This window comes from Cotesia typhae, unplaced genomic scaffold (assembly GCF_013202065.1).
Source record: "Cotesia typhae breed Kobodo isofemale line unplaced genomic scaffold, CoteBio_Ctyphae contig_33, whole genome shotgun sequence".
Lineage (NCBI taxonomy): Eukaryota > Metazoa > Arthropoda > Insecta > Hymenoptera > Braconidae > Cotesia > Cotesia typhae.
The window spans coordinates 3,291,081-3,312,068 of NW_027423741.1; the positions used below are offsets into that span (position 1 = coordinate 3,291,081).

General features: G+C 36.9%; 1 protein-coding gene across 2 annotated transcripts in view; it reads right to left on the reverse strand.

Moving 5' to 3' along the window:
- Positions 1-20,988, reverse strand: part of LOC141526095 (uncharacterized) — a 197,008-nt gene that overhangs the window by 82,780 nt on the left and 93,240 nt on the right. For both annotated transcript variants that reach the window (XM_074240874.1, XM_074240875.1), the window contains one exon: positions 18,082-18,250. In XM_074240874.1, coding sequence (XP_074096975.1) covers positions 18,082-18,250 — 169 coding nt within the window. The remainder of the gene's footprint in view (positions 1-18,081; positions 18,251-20,988) is intronic.

Sequence of the window (20,988 nt, forward strand, 5' to 3'; positions counted from 1 at the left end):
GTGCAAGTCACTCCACTTAATAATTCAGTATTAATAAATACATTAAATAAATTGAAAGCTCTATAATTGATGGTCCATAAACCGTTTAAAAATACTTTATAAGATATAAGTCTCAACTCTAAGCAAAGTGTGATGTCAAAGAAGCAAATCGCGTGATATCTTGAAGCGAACGCGTAATAGAAATAAAATTATAATTACAAGGCAGTAGACTCGGAGTTTAGTACAGAGCTGTCATTAAACATCCACACCGTTTAATTGTATCTACTGACAATTTTGTTCGCTTTCATCCTAATCAACTAAATGCTTTCCTCATCTGCCATGCTTCTTTGATTAAATCTTATTTCCCGAGCAGTTAATAAAATCATTTTTAAAAATTCCACTTTAATTGAATTATTGTTGAAAACAAAGACAATTATAATTAAAGAAGTAGGTGACAGGTGAGGAAAAAAAAAGAATATGAAGAAGAAGAAGAATGAATGAATAATCTTTTGTATTAATAATTTATTGTTTGCATTTAATGATAGGAGGAATAAATCTGTTATGTTTGCAGTGTGAGTCGGGTGTATTTGCACAAGAAAGTGAGGATTGTCGCTACCGCTTGATTTATGGGTGTACTGTTAATTATTGAGTATGCTAATGTTAATGCCGTGTAATGTAATACATAATACTATAATACCAAGTACAAATCGATTGTAGGATGCTGGTTGGTTGTTGGCTCTATGGTGAGCAACTAAAGCGCGGTTTACTCTTCGGAGCAATAATTATGCTTGATACGGTGATTCTAATGCCATCAGAATGAAATCCGCCGCGAAATAATAAAAGTTAGTGAGCTTGTATGAGTACAGATCAGAAGGCTCTGCCGCGAGATAATTAACGCCCGGATTATACTTTATCCTTTACACTGGCATTGTATGGACTGAACTCTCTGTACTAGTATTTTCAATGTCTACTGTGCTTGTATTTAATTGAGGTTTGATGTTTAGTGCTTGAGAATAAGCAATAGGCAGAAGCGAGCCAGTTTATACGGAGAATCACTGCAAGGACAGCCTTTGTCATTCGCGAGATTAATTTTATAAAATTTTACTGCTCAAGAATTAAGAGCGTTCTTGCGCTATACTAGAGTCGAATGAGTAATAATTTTTTATAAAATTTATTTAAGATTAAACCCTTATGAAGGTCTTTAATTAACTTTAATCATCATCAATGCTTCGAAGGTAATAATTTGAATAAATAAAATAACTTTGACTAATTTTTTTGTTTCCAAGATTTATAGGATCTAATGATGATCCAAGACATTATACATAAGACATTACGTCGATCTCGAGTGATATGCACATAAGACCCTGAGATCGAGCTCGCGGTGGAATTTTTTCTGAGCAAATATAAGCATGCTTATACCTGTACTTATGTTCATACTTATGCTTATAATATGACTACAATATCATTGTGCAGTACATTACAGAAAAAATTAGGAGCAAATATACGCGGTGATGTGATGCTCTAACGAGCGCGCCGAAAAAGTGGATTTATATGTTCGCGGTCGTAGTAGCCGGGTAATATAATGAAAGAAGACGAGACAGAGACAAGGACAAAGACAAATACGAGGAGAGTAAGTGGAACTTGGGATGGGAGAATGTGAGATCTAGTTGTTTGTATAATAAGCAAAGTGTATAATAAGAAAAGAGAGGAGAAGATGAAGATAAAGAGGGTGGGAAGAAACAAGTTGAGTATAGGAAGGTTACGCGGTTAATCTCAGTTCCTCGTCGCGTCTAATCATAAAATCCACTGTTATGTGTGGTATGGTGTGGTAAGTATAATAGTGTTTGTGGAACTGGCGGCTTTCGCGTCGACATACACCCGGCCGGCTCATTAACATGCATTCACACTGGAATATTTATGACGGGATACATGCCGTGAGGCTCTTACTTGGGTCTTGGCTCGTGCGGTGGATGTACATGCCCCGAGCACAAGTATATCTAGATCCTCACCAGATAAATACACTCTAAATAAAAACACATTCTATGATCAACTCACGATGCTTATACTCTCCACTGGTGGAAAGAGAGAGAAAGAGAGAAAGGACTTTTCACTTAACTTATGGATTTACTTAACTTGTAAGATCCAAAATGTATGTTAGGCACTCTCGTCGTTAAACCCATCCACCGCCGAGGTTCTTTCGCTTTGCTTGTTGGAAACCATTTTTATCAGTCCTCGGTGTCTAACGGTAACCAGGGAGCTAGGACGTCTTTCACACGTTCACCGAGCTTCATTATCATCACCACAATTAAAAGTCAACTTGGGTTAATAAATGTATCTATAAATAAGGTCATTATCGCTTCTAAGCACCTGGATGAGTAAAAATTTACTCGTAATGCCTCGAAACATTATTTTTGAAGATTTTTAAAAATTTTGATAATTTTGAAAATTAAATTTTCAATTCTATTAATTTTTCTGCCTATATTTTACGATAAAAAAAAATGCTATAATTTTGTTTGTGTATACTGTCATAGAAAATCTATTAAAAATAATCTTTGAATCTCAGAAGCTTAGAGAAACCTGATAAATTACTGTTCGTTAATAAAAATAATTAAGATTTATATACATATAGCCGAAGAAAGAGTTTTATCAAAGTTGAGAACTCTAAAGCTGCCGGATAAGGATCTATAAAACGATGACCACCTTCACGAACTACTTGTTAGAATAGATAAACCCGGAGCATTGAATTATTTCCCTTATAGAGCACCTGGCTGTTAGATATCCCGAGGGTTAAACTTGGAAAGGACGAGCTAATCTCGTTTACAAGATTCAACGACTCGTGGGATATTCAACTTCTAGCTAGCTAGATTCCCACCCTCGCTGATCAACCGGTTGGTCGTTTGATACTCCCGCGAACACCAATGCACTGGCGAAGTGAAAACAGTATTGAGTTTATGGAAAACGAGTGGTGTTGGTGATGGCTCCACTTCCACTTCTGGTATGAGTGCGAATCTTCGGATGCAAATCACACGTCGGACCACGATTGTGACTAGACACGCGAACAGGCTGCCGAGAAATGTATAAACCAACACCGGGAATCGGTATAGGTATAGACATATAGACAGCCAATTGGAATACAGCCCTTACGCAAACTACTCGAGTTCGCTGTTTGTACTTAAACACACACGTGATACGTACTGGAGTGTGCAGGAATAAATGCCCGGTGTAGCTGTAACAGGTAACCATTCGGGTAACTCGAGCTGATTCTTAAACAAACAGACATGAGAACACCATACCAGTAACAAGTAAACTCTGCACTAGTACCCAGGCTTACATTATACATTTTTTAAACAAATTATAGATCCTGATCGCCAGTGGATGCTCCATTCCTTTTATTTGTTATCTTATTTATTTTCTTGCGCTGTTATAACTCTATTTTATTTGCTCACTTCAATGAAGCGGCTCAACACAAAAAGATCTATTATCTTCATCATACATATTTGAATCTGTGCATATGTAAATATTTATGTATGCTATACTTATGTGAATGGTAATCCTGGAATAACTGTTTTTCTGTATATGAGGATATCTTCGAAAATGCTCCAGATGGGGATCATTTTGAATACAAACACAAAAATCATAAGATCAATTAATTACTAAAAATTTCTTGTGAAAAAAAACAACTGAGTATTTGATAATACGAAGAGCAGAGCACTTCGCGTTATGAGGGACATCGGATAATTTTTTCACGGGTTAGTACAAGAAAGAACAAGTCTTAGCTACAATTGTAGTTAGAATTTCCGAAGAAAGAGCAAACTTTCTTGTTAACGTAGTCCATAAGCAAAGTGAAGCTGCAAACCTGGCTCACAGAAACCAGAGACAGGGGACTCAGCTCCCTGATAAACCATTTCAGACATACACAATGTGTCCATACCACGAAACGTGTGAGAGAAAAATAGCGGATTACTTCTTGCAGCAGTGTCGACATTTGGATCATAAACATCGCGGGATACGAGTTTTTAGGTTGACGACAACGCGAACCACCAAGGTCTCCCGAGCAACGACTCAGAGCACTTCTTTTTTTCGTCTATACTTCCTTTTTAGTTTTTACAACTGAGATACGAACCCCTCAAGCGACACCAATTCCCGCGAATCCTACTGGATCAATGTCGTTCTCTCTTTCTTTTTTTTTTTTTTTTTTTTGGATTGCACAAGTCTTTCTTTAAGATGCACTGTTTCGAATGAAGAACCAACATAAGTTCAGTGTTTAGTAAGTCAGGAAGCGATTCGGTAAATAATAGAAGACGTATAGGTATCAATAACAGTTATAGTTATGTTATAGGATGATGATAATAATAATGATGATAAGATATGGAAGATAATGCATAATGTATTATAATGTATAATGTATGTATATAGATATTATCGAAAGCCCTCGGAACCTTTCCAACGACGATTACGTACAAATTATGGGCAATCAGTGGGAAATGAGAATCCACCTGCTTCCAGGAATGCATTAATAACATCATTTCTTTCATTCCTTAATCGGTGTGCCGGATGGTTCCCGGTTGGTCCGTAATAATCGCGCTACGTGCCAAAACATCTGATTACTTGACGTGAGACAAATGAGGATTTAATGCCGCTGCTGTATGGATATTCAATAAATGTCGAAACTTTCTATACACTCTTTTTCCGGGTGTCACTGTTATGTTACTGCTTCGTATAATCTTTTGCTCGAAAATAATTCGATATTGCCATTTTAAGGCAAATTTAAGTGCCTTTAAAATCATGATATGATCATTTGTTGTGCATTAATGATCCAAGGTGTGGAAACTTTTAAATGAATAAATTTTCAAAGAAAATCATTAGATTCATATAATTTATCCAGGATATTACAACTGGGTAAAAACATGTCAGACATTGCAAACATTAATAATTGAATAATTTCAAATAAATGTGTTCAATAATAAATATGAATCCTGTATTTTGCATGCATATGCATTTATCGCGGAATCAATTATATTGTAAGCGTTAAATTTATTAAACCACTTTGCTGATGCTGGCTCTTTTAAATCCAAAGTTAAAGACTACGCTGGCAAAGTTAACCCGTGAATATTGAGGATGAAAAGTTGGTGTAGTATTTCTGCATTTATATCGTGTTTGTGTATGGATATATTATGATTATGAATGTAGAGGTCATGCAGGAAGATAAAGTTAACTTTTAAACCGTCTACCGTGTAAGAGCAATAATAATGCTCGGTGTGTACGGTGCGTAATACACGCGCCAGCATAATCCACCGTTATCGTCGATGCAAATTAATAGTTGGGATCGGGCGTGCATAATGCGCGGACGATTCATGAATTATACATCGCCGGATGACTGATCTACCGGCTGGGTGAATGGTGAAGCTGCGGTGTTTTCCTTGTGTCGACAGAACAACTGCCATCCGAGTGACTTCATTCCAATATTATTTATCACATTGCCTATTCTGATCTAATTTTCCGAGATAATTTGCATTCCGAGATAAATTATCTGCATTGTTCTGTATGCATTTATGAAAATTATTTTTTTAATATGAAAAAAGAAGGGATTACAGAAATATCTAATGAATTTACTTATATCAATTAATTTATTAGTTTTTTTAATAGCAAAAATCAATTTGTTGTATTAATAACAATAATTTTGTTGTTATAACGATATCAGTTTGTTGATACAACTGGACTATCGCATTACCATTACTTAGCTAAAATTTTGCCGACAACTTTCTGCATTCTGACATTTTTAGTGCGTAGAAGATTTAGGCGACCATTATTCTCGATGTCTTCGAATAAAGAGCTCTGAAGTGTGTCATGTGTATCGTTTACGACAATTATCCGAGGATTATTCGGGATATTATGCGAATGTCGAGAAATTCAACAAAAAGTAATATTCAGTGTTGTGACGTGACCCAGACCGTTCCGTTTAGTAAGGCCGCATCTGAGATTTTATCTTATCCGGAGCACAAGAAAATTGTTGAGTCGCAGGGGGTCTCTCGTTCTGCTCTCGGCTTCAATCTCGATCCTCGTTTTGTGTACCCAGTTGACCCAGGAAACGTATTCAAAGCACGCATTCGAGAGATGTCGCGCAATCCATTGAATGTAGTTCTTTGTAATAAATAGAGCTTACTTCTGAATAAATGGAGAAATAAACAGCCTTACGCTATGATATTTACTATATTCATGATATTACGTGATGATAAAAATTTTTAACTATTGACAGGTCGATAAATCACTTCATCAGAAATGAAGTTTCAATCTGAAAAATGATCTTTACAATTGATCCAGGCTTGACCTGTAAATTTTTTAGCAAAAAGATCCAAGGTGTAGAAAAAATTCAGAAATTACAGTCTGCGTTGCATCATTATGTTTTTCCGTTGCGCTGGGCGCGGGCGGCCATGCTCTTCGCAACAACAATTTGTCTATTATTATTGATGCTGGACGTACCTCCAAGCTTTTATCATTTTTATGTCACGGTTTTGAGGCATCAATCATCCTCATTATTATCATCATCATCATCATCTTCATCACTTGCAATGTTGTTTCTTGAGACAGGTGTGGAAGCACGTGGCGATTTTTCCAGATTCGCTAATCGAACATAAGTGTCCATAAAGTACACGATGATTGTTATTGTCGTTGACTAGAAATCAATGGTCAAAAGTCCTCAGTGAATTTTTTTTTTTAAGAATTTCTTTTATTTGAAAAGTGTTGGTCCCATGAAAATAAATTATTTTAAAAATCTATGATTTTTATCTTTTAACATTTATTTTTGATATAAATTTTTTTTATAGAAAAAATATTAATTGTACTCAAAATCTCGATAAAAAAAAAACGAAGTAACCGATTAGTTAAAAATGATTAATTAATGAAAATGATGACGATCACCTAAGTTACGCATAAAGTGTTATAAATCATCTGAATTCACTCTGACGAGGTAATAATAATGCGTCGGCGTTTGTGCTAATTCTACAAGTTTCGCTAGGGGCAAAATATATTCTACAGAGGAATCTGCACATATGAGAATTCATTCTCTGGTGTGTTTCAACTAGTACGTACCGATACATACATGCCATACTGGCTGAATACTTTCTCATTCTCGGTTTGTAACACTCCGACAAAACGTGTGCGTTGCCGGAGCACATCTGAGATCTCAGATCTTGGATTGGACATGAGTGCAGCATCTATGTGATGCCTGGTGTATACGAGTACACGTACATATAATATAATATAAATGTAAATGTATGTGTTGGGCACGTGAATATAAAATAAGATAAAGAGAAGCATTGAATAAACTCGTGGGAAGTGCCCTGGCGCCCTAACAGCACGCGGAACGGAAAGACACCGTAATCACTGGGACCTATGCTAATGATAACTATTCGACGTAATTGTAAATTCGTTACGCCCTCGATAGAAAGTTATTCGCGAGTCATTACTCCGATTTTCCCATTATCCGACCGGCAACCAGCGCAATGTAAATCAGGCAAAGCGATATCCCTCGCAGATAAATTCTTCCCTTCGATATTGTCTCTGCTTCGGTCAATCGGACGGAAGATTATTTAATATACCACACTGACCATGAAATGTAATTTTAAAAAATTTGATAAGATAACTTGATTCATCAGCAAAGATGTTTTTTTTTTTTTTTTTATTTAAAATTATACGGATTGAAAAATGTCCAAAAAGCAATTTTTTGAACTCTGAAAAAAAGCGCATTGCTATTCAAAACATAACTGGAATTTTATTTAAAGAGCACGATGATAAGGTATAAATAATGTCAACGATGGATGGCGATGTTTCAATCACAATCTCAACTTGTATCATTCCTAAAGTTTTTTTCATCAATCTCGTCCTCCGACAACGAGCAGAACGATGACAACGACCAAGACTAAGACTAAGACGAAGATGATGATGATGATCTTGATTATGTAGTATTGACTAAAAGTCGTTATAATACGAGGCAATAACGAGGACGACAACTGGACATCTCATGAGAAAGGCTTATACGGCAACTCTGAGAGCACCGATACCAGCGATCCACCTTATATGCCTCGCATTAACGTTAATTCATCCCGTCTCATCAGATCTTATCTAGATCTCTCATCTGTCCGCGGATTTGGATTGCGTTCGATAGTAACTGCGGCAATTCCGAGCCAGGAACAGCGAGGGAAGCTAGCAGTACAAGACACAAAGTACTAAACATCGAATACATATACCAATACCAATCCACATATACATTGGTAGTTTAAGATCCTCAAGGCAGGATGAAACCAAACAGATTCGCTAAAACCAAACGGTTGTACCCGAGCATAGGGTTCTGTCGACTTCCTGTATTGTTGCGGGATCTTATCGGAGATCTCAGATATGCCGACTTCTCGCGACTACATTCAGATACCCGGGAAGTGTGTCCCTGTAACTAATAGACCACCTTCTATTCGTAAGCGATCACGCCGTGGTTTGAGATACCTCTCAGGCATATCTATATACGGGCACGATCTCGCGGAGTCCTCATGCCTACGTACGTGCCTCGACACCACCGAGATGCTGACGCTCGATCAACACTCGCTTCCAAGGCTAGTTATCTAAGTCAGGTATTACTCTGGCCAGGCCCGGGGATTTAAGGAGAATCCGAGATCTCTTCCCTGGAATTTTATCGCTGGCTAGGGATCAACCGAGTTGGATCATTCGCGGTTTACTTAGTACCAGTATTCAAACAAACAAACCCGCACGATCTTCACTCATGAAAACAGAATTTGTTAGTACCATCAGTATTTGCCTATTGACTTGTTCAATTTATCCAATATATCACGCGTTTTGATATGAACGGCCTCATTTTTTTTTAAATAGTCTTTCGGAGTTATAATCATGACAATTGTTCGGAATGGTGATAAAAATTCGATAAAATTCAAAAGTTACTAATTCAAGGCATTCTAACATGAAAGAAAAATGATCAAATAAAGTTTTTAGTCTTAATTTCCATATATAAAAAGAAATACATACATATATATAGATCGAAGGGGCATGACGGTGGCACTTCGTGGCACGAGGCCGACGCCGTGACAACATACCGTGGAAAAGCTCAACTAAAGAGCAACTGAAATAAAAAGTTTATAAAAAAAAGAAGATCCTTTTAAGTTCGCATCGAATGTGTATATATGTATACAGTTAAGAGAGACCCTTGTTGAGAACCCTCAGCCTCAGCGAGTAACTCGAGGGGCCACGCGAGGATTCCACGGATGCAAATTTAACTCGAGCTATCGCCCAGATCGTGAGGTGAGCTGCTATAGAATAGAATGCAACATATAGATACAACAAGAGAGACGCCTGATAAGAGGACACGAGGGTGCTGCGGGTGTCGGGATCCAGGGAGGAGAAACACCGGGACCAGTGTTGGTAGCCACCTGGGTGACAAAGAAAACAAGGACAAGAATACTCCCAGTTGTTGGTAATACTGTAACCACTGCACTTGCACCACGATCTCACCAAGAACGGATCCGTGATGTATATCCACCACCGGGTAAAGAGACGGGTGGATATGTAAACTAGCCTGTGAGCTCGGGTCACCCCCGGTCATGTGTGTCATGTAGGAGCGATCGTGTTCAGCAAGGACCATCATCGTAGTCCGCTCAATGATCGTAAATCATTCACTGCACATTATCGATTGTGATCCTCCGGGTTTTGCAGCTATGGTTATGAGTATGGAAACGAGCTTCCACTTCTGGTTTTTGGGTGCTTTAATGGGTATTGATTGCAGAGGATGATGCAGAGATTTACGGAGATTTTTTTGAAGACGCCCTAAATTTTTGAACAGCTTTTTGCTAATGGAAGTAAAGTTCTTTTGGGCATGATTACCAGACGGCTTTCTTGGGGAGCATTAGAGCTGTAAATCAATCAGTGTGTTAACATGCAATTTTATCTTCAGTACGTGCTGAGCGCGCTAATAAATTGTGAGCGAGCGATTAACCTGATTGCAAGAACGTGACAAAACCTTGTGTTTCTTGGTACCTTTTTTATACTTTTCTACAATTATTTACGTTATTTATCGTCTTGTCTCTATTATTAAAAATCAATGACCAGACTACTTGTTTGTAAACAATTTTTTTGAGAGAATAGTATAAGTAGGTAATAAGTTAGGCTGTTTATGTTAAAGAAGGAATTTTTTTGCTGAAAGAGAAGGATTTATTATAAACACAGCAAAAAATTCTTCGTATGTATTAAAAAAGTTAAAAAAATTTTTTTTCTTAAAATTGAGAACTTAAATTTTATTTTATGATAAATGAAAGTGACAAAAAATACCACAAAGACTAATCGCGAATTGTTGCATCAGCAGTTGACGCTGTAATGAGTGATAAAAGCCTGGAAGGAAGGTAATAACAGCGTGATCGGAAATCGATCACTCGGTTGATCTGATGCCGAAGAGGACACGAGCACCCACAGGTGCTTAGACCCGCTCAGGTGCGGTCGAGTCGCTGGAGAGCTACTCACAACAGAAGAAGACCAAGATCAAGAAGAATAAGAATAAGACTAAGGCGAGACCGAGATCATGGAGACGAAGAAGAAAAGAAGCGGATGGGATGGGATGGAGAAAAAGGACAAACAAAAACAAGAGTAAGAAGACGTAATGGAGCGGAGAGGGCATTCCTACACGAGTTGAGCTGGATAATGATACCGAGAGTGGAAGAGGCGAAATGAACAAGTGGATGAGTTGCTCCGAGTGGCAGATCAACTGGACCCTACCCAGCTTCAGCTCACCAGAACGAAGCCCCAAGCTTGAGCAGGCCATCGACTCGCCTGATGTGCTCCGGCTAGAGCAAGACTGACCGATCTCCCATGCCAGTTGTTATCCACTTGCGAGTTACAGACCGCTTGTGCTACTGGGTCAAGCGCCACCGCTCGGGGCACGGGAACCCAACCACCGGCTTTATCTTCAATGATAATACGTCCTTATTCCTTATAGACCGCTTCATCTCTAATGGATTTCTTCCAGTCTAAGAAACTCATCCACACCCGATCCAACTCACGTACTTCTCATTTCATGATTCATTCACTCAATCAAGTAATTTTGTCTTCTTAATAATAAAATTTATGGTTGCTTAATTTCTTGATTTAAGAGAAAAATTTTTAACTCAAAAATTTTTCTTGGTCTAAATAAACTGTACTTGACTCAAAACAATTAAGTTCTTTGAAATAACATACTTTTTTAAAATAAAATGTAAAAAAATCACCTTATTTAAAATCCTATTATTAATGAAGTAACGATTTAATTAAAAAAAAATTAAACAATAAATCTAATTGAAATGAATGTAGTTTAAAACTGTTACTAATTTTCACGGGTATTTCGCTGGCTTATATTGTAGCAGTCCATTATTGCTAGCGGCAGTAACAGCAGGAGCAGTAGCAGGTGTTTCGCATACAAATAACTCGTTTAGCAAGCAGTGGAGGCCGTTGAAAATCGTCCGCGAGGCTGGAAATTCTAAAGGATAATACGTTTATTACGACACCCGATTTACGACGCACTGGATACAACCATAATACAAACATGCTCTTGCTCTTGCTCTCGGGTGCAACAACACTGGTGTACCAGAACACCGGCAATGGTCAATTGTCTTTCCGCAATTTCTTTGGCCACTGGATCCTTTAATCCATATATTCGTTATTATCGAATTAAACCGGCGCTAAGGGAGCACCGGAGCGCGTCCTGGAGCAGAACCAAGAAAGCAAACTTTGAAGGTGGATGATGCTGGTGCTGGTGCTAGTTCTAGTGGGGGCGTGCGATAGTTCAAGTCGTGAGCGGACAGCCCCGCCCGACACGACCGCGGAGCATCTTCGTTCTGACCCCCGCTGACTTTCCTTGCTCCCCTCTAACCTCCCATCCCTCCAAACCCGGCAATCTACCGCGTCTACTTTTTCTTCTTCTTCTTCGTTTTATTTTTCCTCTTCTTCTTAAACTTATTTCTGTTCCCCTTCAAGGTTTACTGCACCCCACCTGTAGGCTCATCGCCAAGGGCACCGGCTCTTCTCTATTCCGTGGCTGACTCGCTTGGGATGAGGATTTGAATCCTCAATGCCAGGATCTGGATACGAGGAGAAAGAAGAGAGCCCGACGAAAGAGGAGCAACGGTATAGCTTCAGCACGAGCCAGAGAGGGGCGAGCCGGTGATAAGTGTGGGAAGGGCAGGTTGTATAAGCTCGATATTATGCAAGATGCGAACCTCAATGCGTTTAATAGACTGAGATTCATTTTTATTCAACTCTTTTTTTTGACACCTCATGAAGAAATGTTCTGATGTGGCAGTATGTGATCATATTAAATAATTTAACATGTTCATTCAAGAAATTTTTTATCAGGACAACATAACACAAGTTGAGACAACAATCTAGCTTATGAACTAGCTAAATTATTTCTTAAAATAACGAATCACGACAAAAAATTTTGTAGGAATGGGCCAACTAGAATCTAATCCAAAAACTGTTACTAACCATTAAACTTTAATCTCGTGAGAAATGACAATCCAAGTAGTTGATGATATTCAGAGCAATGACTCTGACAATTGATCAACAACACTCTATTATTGCTCAACCAATACGAATGTTTCCCTCCCCACAGATTGACCATAGCTTCCTCCGTTCTCGAGTGGCGCCAGGTAATCTGGGTCTTGATTGAGTTGACAGCGGGCCTGTCAAAATTAAACTGTAGGTGACCTTCGATCCGTGAGTAGCATAGAGCTCGAGAACGGTGGACTGCACACGATGATTATCAAAAATAAAAATGAACGAAGCAAGGTGAGCTAAAGAGGGGAAGAGCGAGGGGAGGAATGAGTAAGAGACTTGTAGAAATAGACGAGAGGCGTATGTACTATATAGTAGACAAAGGTACTGAAGATAAGTCGAGAGAAAGACGGTGGAGGAGATATACCTGGGCAGCGAAGGTCACAGGGCTAAGGCACTTCTCACGCCCTCGTGCAGCCTCTTGGGATCATCTCACTCACTTTTCTCGAATACCCGTACCCGTACTACAGTACTTCACATAGATACAGCCATAGACACAGACATATAGGACCATTAATATGTATACAAAACACTAATACTGATAGTATTTATAATACCAACACTAACATGTATTTCTTAACACGCCGATTAGTATATAAGCTTAATTGCTGCTAACGTGTGTGCGTGATCATGGGCATTGATCATCTCCTCGCAGTCTATATCTCCACAAAGGGAAGACCATACATTTACATTCACATCACCGTCCACATCAACATCTACATTTCTTCCCATGATACACTTCTTCTTACACACACTTCTTTCCCTAGGCGATCTCCTTTTCAGTGCAAACTTTTATCTTTCCACCTGTGCTGCACTTCCTGATGGTGATGATGATGATGATAATGATGACTGATGTCATAGAGGATAAATGCCTTGAGTACAGTGTGGGAAGCACTACTAAATACAGTTTAATTGTAACGAGAAATATCCCGGGGAGAAATCAAATAGAAATAGGAGCTGACAAATCGACAATCAACGTGTGAGCTACAGACGTCACCGATTGACTAATCGGTCGATCACTCTTAGCGACACCCGCCCCCGTTCATTCTCCGCCATCAATGCAGCTTTGATGTTGAGTTAAAAAAATTCTTAGTCTAATTAATGACACTGTCATTGCATATATATTAATATGGGCTAAGAATTCGTCATACTTTTAGGAATAATCATGCTTTTTCTTAGTGGCCGATTTTTCGCCTCGCTTAATGTAATTGGACATGTATTTTTATTTTAATTATCAATTTTTTATAGAGAATTTCTCTCACATCATTTCTAGGATTATTAAAAAACCAGCAATTTATTAAACTTTTTGCAACAACATTATTATTATAAAGACCTAACATCTTCCTCGTGATTTATGCTATCTCGTGGGCAATTATTAATTCCATCCGCTGGAGGATGATAATCAGTGTCATATTAAATGAGTAAAGCTTTTCGCTATTATAAATAAAAATACTAATGCATCTGCATCCAAAGAACAATTCATAGGGATTTCTCAACCCCGGTCTTTTTTTTTAACTTGTTGCTCAGTTCTATCGTTAATTTATTAATGTGCGTATCAATCGATAGCTGTATAATTAAGACGCTCGGGGCGTCTACACAGTTACAGCCGATAAAACATCGCAATAAATTATTGCAATCGATTAATTGAGTTCTCCAACATCCAACAGAAGAGCGTTTAGGCAATCGCTAGTTACTATGTAGCTGGTTTTCAAGTCAAAATAACCTGGATTGTTTATGCCTATCATGCTGGTGATAGCTCTGGGAGCCTCAGGTGAACCACGATCGAGATATTTATAAATACATACTATGTACAGGTAATATAAAGGCTGCTGGGTGGCTAGCCACGAAATAAACCTATACAAAATGTTTATTGTTATTATTTTAATTATTATTGTTGCATTACTGTTACTATTACTATTATATGAGCTGAGTATAACCAGAAGATGATATCTCTTGGCTCGAGGCGTGATATGACCACATTGCCTATTGCTACTCGTCTTACGGGCTGCCCCACCTCACATATAAATCCGCTACTTGTGACTCTTACTCCTTACTCCTTAGTCCTTAGTCCTTAGTCCTGACTCTTTACCGATTTATCTCGATCGACTTTACTGTAATACACATAACCGTACCTATACATTATACTTATACTGTGCTCTATGGATTTGTATTTCTTTCTGCGCAGACCAGGCGGAGAAAATAGTTAGAGACGCTGTCGCTGAGTGGCGCAACGCCTAAATTCTCCAAAAAAATTTCTCTATGATTAAAAATTTTTATATGATTATAATTTTATGATACTTTTTCGATCAAATAAATTATTATAAAATTTTAATTTTGTTTTTAAATTCCACACGTTGAAATTTTAAAGTAAAGAAAAAATCGTAAACATTTGTAATTTATATTTTAAGACGGATATAAAAGTTGAGTCACTTTCTAGCGACTTAAAGATTAACAATACAAAAAAATAGTAGAGAAGATTTATCTAGATGTAGGTTTGAGTAGTCACTCTCTTTCCGGTTGCTCATCGAGAAAATTCAAAGAGTATAATTAATCAAAGACAATCAAAGTCTGGGAGCGTGAACTCTGGGTTTAAACAATGTTGCGGCTGTTATCTGTCAAACTATCTCGAGATAAAAGTTAATAAGAATGAACTCAATAAAAAAATGTTAAGAAAAAACAATAATGATGGTAATACTAGTCCTGGGGTGTAATGAAATATAATAAATATCGCCCACATGAATAAATATGTGGAATGGATTACAAATAATAAAAATAACAAGGATGGTATAAAATTATATTGTTACATTATGTTGGAAGTTAAAGGAGAAAAGTTTTGTTACCAATACGGGACTTTTGTAAATATATGATTTGCTAATAAAGACGCAAGTCTTTATTCTTATCTGGCTTTCTATCCGCGGATTTAACAATTCATTGATACCAAGCACTATGATTAATAGTTGTGAAGGTTCGGTCTAACGAGGGTATGAGTGTTTGTTAATTTTTAACAATTGTTGGAATGGCAACGTCTCTATACATTCTACTCTATACTATGTTTGCTTTCACTGACTAGACTTGCTGGCGGTTCGTGGTGTAAGTTTAAAATAAAATAAAGTAAAAAGTACATTCATCTCTCGACAAAGGGGTATACCCGGCTGAGGATTTCCCGTTTGTTCGTGGGAAGGACCGTGGTGGCTCATTGTAAAGGGGCCTCGCCTCCACGGGATTAATCTCTGACAAGTTTACGAGAGTCCATAGTACGTGATGAATTCCCCGGTAGTTTTTAGTAAACTCTATTTGTATTTTGTGTCTACACATTTATTCAAAGGAGCTTTGTCCTTAAAATGATTGTCCAAAATTTAATTTATATTTAAATATTTAATTTGAGAAGTTAAAAAAAATAAAATAAACAGAATTTCTAATTAAATTTAAAAATAAAAAATTTTTAGCCATTTAAAAAATATGTGAGTTATTTTTAACTTGAAAAAAAAATTGCTGCTCTAAAAAATTTTGAGTCTCCTATAAACAACAGTGATTTGACTTTTTTCCTCTATACCTTCAGTAAACAGTATCTTAAGAATTTTCTCCAATTAAATAGAGTTTATTATTTTAGCAAACATCAATTCTTCGGTAAAAATAATTTATCACCATTAATTAACTAGATGCCCAACAAATAAACCCGGTTAGTTACAGCAACCAATTATAAAAGCAATTTGTCAAATATATTTTATAATTGGCAACCAACAAATGGTTCAATGCAAAAAACTAACCAGCACTTTATTATTTAATAAAACTCTTTGTATACTATATAGACGATAGTAAAAATAAAGTACACACCCGTTATTAAGTACAAAGGCTGCTTTAAAGTTTAGAGCCAAGCAACATTAGAATCGAGTGGATTAGAGGCCCAATTTAAGTAAAGCGTAAAGTAACTTTCACCTGGTTAACTAAACGCGGTAATTGTCTGCGTAATGTACCCCGTGTGTAAGTAACGATCGTTATTCGCCTGAGGTACCTGCCTACATACACAATAAATAAAGCCTCCACTCACTATATACACTCAGTGAGTGTTCCTCAAAGGCAGTTTAAAATTCCTGAAAGGCGAATTATTCCGTGTAGAGGGGCCGATAAAAAAACAAATTTCCTCATCCTCGCCAACAAAACAAAAAAAAATAAAAAAAAAAGTAAAGAACAAACAGCAGCAGAGGAATTAAAAAGCAACAAGATTTAAAACATTATGGATTCGAACGGTATAATAAAATAGAATAGAATTAGCGATGCAGAAACGAAAATCCTCGCATATCTTCAATTCCGCGATTAATCTCCGGTTGTTTTTTTCTTACAGCGATATCTCTCGGTCCGGTTGCTTGGTAAATTTCTCGGTGTTGTACTGCGGGAGTAATCGAGTACAAAAGGCTAAACGGATGTAGCAAAAAAAATAAAATTCCTCGTCACTGGTTGCAGTCCCCAGTGTTCACTGTTTACTCTTTTAAACTTAAACGCGTTTCCACCTGTTCTTCTTCTTCTTGGACTCTCTTCAAGAAGGCTCAAGTGAGCCTTCGTTCACTATCCGGCGACTCTTCTTCTTGCAGCGTAACTTGCTCATCTTTTTGCAGTAGAGTATAGTTATAGGAGCTCGAAAGAAACTATCAGAAGCACTTCTCCTTCTCACTTTAATTCTTTCTCCTCCACTTTACTTGTTCGACGTCGAATATCTCAAACGGCTGAACGCTGGACGCTTGGCACAGGTGCACATCTTCGAGGGGGCCGATTCTCGGTAAGCTCCGTTGACATTCCCCAGGAGAAAACCACGATAGAGGATAGAGGAAAGAGAGATAACGATAGCCCCTTCAGGCACTTCGACATTCTATTGTTTTCCGCGAGTGCTCGATAAAAAGATATTTTGCTGTATGTTATACGCCACGGAGGTTGTTCTTGCTTTTTTTTTTTTTATATTTATTATTTATTATATTGGCTGTTTAATAGAAATATGTGATTCGACAGGATGTAACGCTTTTAATTTTTTTGATTATTATCAAACAACAATTGAGGTTGGGAGTGTTTTAGTTATAAGTATTAAAATAGTGTGATAAGTAAATAAATTTCAGCCTTGAGTACTACAATAAAAATCAAAATCGAAATAGAGACGACAAAACGGCAAAGAATGATAAAATAATTGTGAAATAACGATAAAAAACAATTATTATAGCAGCAATAATTGATGATTAAACATTACGGTCACGAAGTCGTTAACCTGTGTTTAATCAATATTCCATGCATGCAAAAACTGGACACCCGTGACCCGAGATGTGACCTTTGTGAAAACCGCACGACTGTTGAATAATTACGGAGAATTTTCACATCAGAGAGTTTGAGCTACAGCTATCTTTCCGGCTGGATATCTAGCGACCCTACCGAACAAGCTACAAGCTACGAGCTACAAGATACAAATACAAGTTACACACATAAATATAAATATATACATATACATGTATACATAAGCATAGTACACGTAAGAGGACTCACCAGTAGATGGGCAGATCGGCAGCGGTGTGGGTGTTGTCGACGGCGATGGAATCCTCCTGGCCGCTCCGGTAATTAATGCTGCCGCTGGACTGTAACGAGGCACCTGCAGAACCACCGGAGTCTTTACCGACAGGTCCACTGGTTCAAGCTGCACTGGCGGTCCCGCTGCCTAGAAAACAAAATGAGAAAATTTTCCGTCAAAATTTGGTTACCTTTCAAAATTTTTATTTTTTAATTTTTGTGAAACCAAAATAAATTTTTTAACTTAAAAATTTCCACACGCGATTTAAAGCAAAGCAATTTTCAAAAATCATTTTTTTGGTCTATTTACTTTTTTTTTTTTTTTTTAAACATATCTTAATATAATTACTAAAATGGATATTAATTACGATTACTTCGAAATTCATATTTTACCTATAAAATTGTAAATTATTAAGATCAGTAAGTGACGAAGATTTTCCCAGTTATTAAGATAAAAACGTGATAGCTACGGGACAGGGTCCAGCAGAGGCAGGCCTAGGCAAATGTAAATTATTGTTCCCGCGAACAATCTGACGAAACGTGGGAATGTTTAACCACTTTGAGGGCGAGCCACCTGTCATACGACTAAATAAATGGATCGAGTCGTGAAACACGATATAAAGAGCTAATAATGCAACGCTGCTGTCGCTGTTGCTTATGCTGCTGTTGGTAATGCTGGTGAGTAGTTTGTAGACGCCGGAGGCTACTGTCGAGTGTATGACAGTAAAGTCGTGTTTACAGAATATCGATCTTGTCGATAGATGCTTTCTTACATTACACATAAAATATCACATATCACATATGATATTGTATAATATAACTATGTCATCAAGAACGGAGGATCCAACTCCAACTTGACACCCAGTCCTAGCTACACCAATTATGATGCATCTTAAGTTGAGTAACCAGCAAGCTTCGCTTGATCTTCCTGCTGACAGAGATGTGCTTAATGATCTATAGAGATCTTTTTATATTGTTATATCTCTTACCCAACTGTCAGCGTTAAAATACTTACAGTACTTTTATATTTATGCTTTCCACTTGAGTCTCAACTATTCATTATCCATTTACTATTAACTATTTATTATTTATTATTCAGCATTTATTCTTTATCGGTAATTTTTATCTCGAGCGTGCGATAATGGGCTGTTATTAAACGCCGATAAAATTATAATAATAATAGACTACAAGTGATAAACAGATAATTATTATTCGCATTTATAAATAGAATAGTTTAGAAAATTGAAAAATTGCAGAGTAGGTTTAGTCGTTACACCCGAGGGTGGAGGGCAGAGGGAAGGGGGAGATCCGTTCCAATAATAAAAAAGAATTGCGCTTAACAGGTAATGAGCCTAACCACGTAATAACGAGTAATTACTATATCCGAACCGCGATCAATCCCGCTTGATAATTCTAAGCATACGCTATACGCGGTTTATCGCGAAAAACCATAACACTTTATTATGGTCTTTTTTTTTGTTTCTTTATCAGTACAAGAAAGTAGAAACTTCATCGAACTTTTTTTAGTGAAGTTTTATTTTCATTGAAGATAATATTAAATATTTTTTAGTGTATTTTTTCATCGAGACGTTTCTAATTTTTTTTTAGATAGATTAATTTGAAGTACCTGAGAATAATGGGCTTGGTGAGTAATGATGCGTAGTGAAGAGGTATTTTTAATAAAAAAAAAAAAAAAAAAAAACTATTGAAGATCAATGTTAATTAAATAACTCTGAAAAAAATAATTGAACAGAATAATTGTCTCACTTTTTGCAAATTTTTAATTTTCATTAAAATTCAAAGACCCACTTTTTAAAAAAGCTCCAAAATAAAAATAAACCCATGAAGTTTTATAAGACCCTGTTAACTTCTCAATTTATTTACCACTTAATTTCTTTTCGGACAATTTATGTTTCTGTTCCCAAGAATCACAATTTATATGAAAACATCCATATACATGCAAGTATATAGTACCCGAATGATGCATTCGTAAAATAAACCGTTCGGTTGATTTCTCATTACCCGTCAGAGATCAACAAGCTCATTGGCGTCATATATATACAGCCTGGAACTGTAAGATTTAAGTTTATAGCGTAGCGCCAAAAATTCAGCATCTTTCTTGCCCTGTCTTATGCTTATACGACGACTGGTGTCTTGTAGATCCATCAGTATCAGGTAATTCGAGCACAACGATATAATACACTTATATTGGGATGGTTAAAAAGGTTCGAGGCTCGTTAAACCGATCTCGCTCATAAAATTGTAAACCAGCAAAATTGCAAGATTCGGCGTAGTATATACTTCTTAAAAAAATGCTTTTTTTATCGGGTGATTCATCTGTGAGCAGATAAAGAGTAGGGTGAGAAGCAAGAGCTTGTCTAACTACTTGACTGTTGGCTGTCGTGTTAAATTCCGAATTTATGTCGAATAAAAGTTTTAACGAAATGAATTTTTATTGATCAATTGTCGGTTACACAACGGAACACTCCACAGTCGACAAGTTCGCCTCGCTACATTTCCTGCTCAGACATTGACTTAGACGTCGCTTTATGATACGCGCATCTAATATTCAAGACCTTGAGTCTTCTCTTGACAGTATTCTCAACTCTACTCTGAGGTTAAAGACCCAATTATTGACGCCCTATATTATTTTATGATATATATTTAGTTCCTTCGGATGTCAATAATAATCTTGCGCATTTTTAAACAATCTTTATGTTTTAAGAAATTGAAATAAATTTTTTTATAAAAAAAAATATCAAATTTTAAATTTATTAAATTTTAGTTTAGTAAAAAAAATAAAATTATAACTTCTTCCTTTATAGTCTAAGAATAATTCATGCTTTAACATTACTCGGTGAACTGTTAATGTAACATCAGAGCATC